The sequence below is a fragment of the Nematolebias whitei genome, chromosome 16, assembly GCF_014905685.2.
Source record: "Nematolebias whitei isolate Nwh7 chromosome 16, NemWhi1, whole genome shotgun sequence".
NCBI classification, from domain to species: domain Eukaryota; kingdom Metazoa; phylum Chordata; class Actinopteri; order Cyprinodontiformes; family Rivulidae; genus Nematolebias; species Nematolebias whitei.
Window position 1 is genome coordinate 40,335,757 of NC_056513.1, and position 2,371 is coordinate 40,338,127.

The following is a 2,371-nucleotide window of genomic DNA, read 5'->3' on the forward strand; positions in this document are numbered from 1 at the left end:
CGCCGGCGCCCCCGGCTCACAGGAAAGTCCCTGTTCTTGAAGCGCCGAGGCGGGATCTGAGGACGGTCCGATCCGCCGAACGGGTCCGACACACGACTGGGCTTCTGCTTCCCGAGCTCCGGGGGCAGCATGCCTCTGGCTGCAGACAGAACCGCGTTTTTTCTCCAGTGCGTGACGTTCAGATGCGCTGCGGAGCCCCCGCCGCTCGCTCCATGAATCTTACTGCTGCTTTGGTGTCTCAGCTGCAAACCTCGGGAGCTAAACGGTCTTCAGTCGTGTTTCCTGGGTTGTGTAGTTTCTCTGCTCAGCGGGAGCTCCTGATTGGCATTCTCCTTGCATCTGTCGACCAAATAAGAGGCTTACCGAGCCCGGCACCATATGAAGCTCCAAGGCTTTCCAAGTGAAATCATACAAGCTTACTGAAATCCTTTATCCCCCAGAGGGAAATACCTCACCTTCTTTACCCATTAAATAATTGGAACTTCAGTTTGAACCTTTACCTTCACATGGCGGCTCTTTTTAAAACAAAAGTTAGACATTTTAATTTATTTTTCTGCGTGCATTTGATTTTTTCTTGTTTATTTATGTCCATAAAATGTTACAACAACCTATTTTTAAACCGATTTTTTAAAATTGAATTTATCTATTTATTGTAAATCACGGGAGACGCATTGGTCCAGTAATAAAAGCAGACAATGCAGTAAAATGCGACGAGGAAGAGTTCTGTCGCCCTCTAGTGGTGAAAGTACGTCACATGCGCTGCTTAGGGATAGATGGATGGATAGATGGATGGAGGGATGGATTGATGGATAGAGGGAGGGAGGGATAGATGGAGGGATTGTTTAAATGATTACATGACCATGTGCAAAGAATTATCATATTTAATGAAATAATTTGTCCATCCATCCTCTGCACTTCCTGTTCAGGGTCATGTCCTGTGCAGGTCACCAGTCCATCAAAGGTCAAACACAGACAAAGAATGTGTACATTTTTTATGGAGGCTCCACCTAATCAAGGACCCATATTTTGAAATGTGAGAAAACCCATGGCTGCATGAGAATTACACGAAAGCTCAACACAAACACCCATGAACAGTTGGAGTCACCTCAATTCACGATGACCACCATAGCTAATCAATAGAAGCAACACAAAAATGGCTATAACTCAATTTTAGACATATGAGTGAACATTTGGTGTGGTTATTGCTGAAAGTCACCTCCAACATCTTCTCTGAGCTCAAACTCATCTGGCAAGAATGTTTTTTTTTTTTTTACTTCATTGTCTCAGAGTATAACAAGAAAGGCAATTTACAGACAATGAAGGACAAACAAGTGTTGAGACTGGGCTCAACAAACACATGTCAAAACAAACAATAGGCTGTAGAAGGCTGCACAGAAGATGTTGGAGTCAGTCTCGGTGGCTCTGGATGTTTCTACTCCAGACTCAGTCCACTTCTTCCGCAGGTCCCCCAAGGTATGGAATCGGCCCTTCTCCACAATCCTCCTCAGGGTCCGGTCACCTCTTCTCGTTGTGCAGCGTTTTCTGCCACACTTTTCCCTTCCCACAGACTTCCCACTGAGGTGCCTTGATACAGCACTCTGGGAACAGCCTATTCGTTCAGCAATTTCTTTCTGTGTCTTACCCTCTTGCTTGAGGGTGTCAATGATGGCCTTCTGGACAGCAGTCAGGTCGGCAGTCTTACCCATGATTGTGGTTTAGAGTAATGAACAAGGCTGGGAGTTTTTAAAAGCCTCAGGAATCTTTTGCAGGTGTTTAGAGTTACGTCGTTGATTCAGATGGTTAGGTTAATAGCTTGTTTAGAGAACCTTTTCATGATATGATCATTTTTTGGGATTTTGGGTTTTCATGAGCTGTATGCCATAATCATCAGTATTAAAACAATTAAAGACCTGAAATATTTCAGTTGGTGTGCAATGAATCTGAAATATATGAAAGTTTCATTTTTATCATTACATTATGGAAAATAATGACCTTTATCACAATATGCTCATTTTTTGAGAAGGACCTGTATATGCAGGAAGAGAGCCACCTGCATCATGAAGGACCACACTCACCCAACACACACATTTTTTGCCCCCCTCCCCTCAGGAAGGAGGTTGAGGAGCATTAAGTGTAGAACCACTAGACTGAGGAACAGCTTCTACCCTGAGGCTGTTAGACTCATGAATCTTTAACCAGAATAATCACTGTGAAAAATCACATCATGTTGCTGCTGATCTGTTTCATGTTGCTGCTGGTCTGTTTCATGTTGCTGCTGGTCTGTTTCATGTTGCTGCTGGTCTGTTTCATGTTGCTGCTGATCTGTGTCATGTTGCTGCTGATCTGTGTCATGTTGCTGCTGATCTGTTTC

At 44.0% G+C, this 2,371-nt stretch overlaps 1 protein-coding gene across 1 annotated transcript in view; it reads right to left on the minus strand.

Moving 5' to 3' along the window:
- LOC119422514 (rho-related GTP-binding protein RhoU-like) overlaps positions 1-131 on the minus strand; it is an 85,670-nt gene extending 85,539 nt beyond the window's left edge. Inside the window, exon 1 of the mRNA XM_037689891.1 lies at positions 21-131. Within this exon, the coding sequence (XP_037545819.1) occupies positions 21-131 (111 nt within the window). The remainder of the gene's footprint in view (positions 1-20) is intronic.
- Between the last annotated feature and the right edge of the window lie 2,240 nt (positions 132-2,371).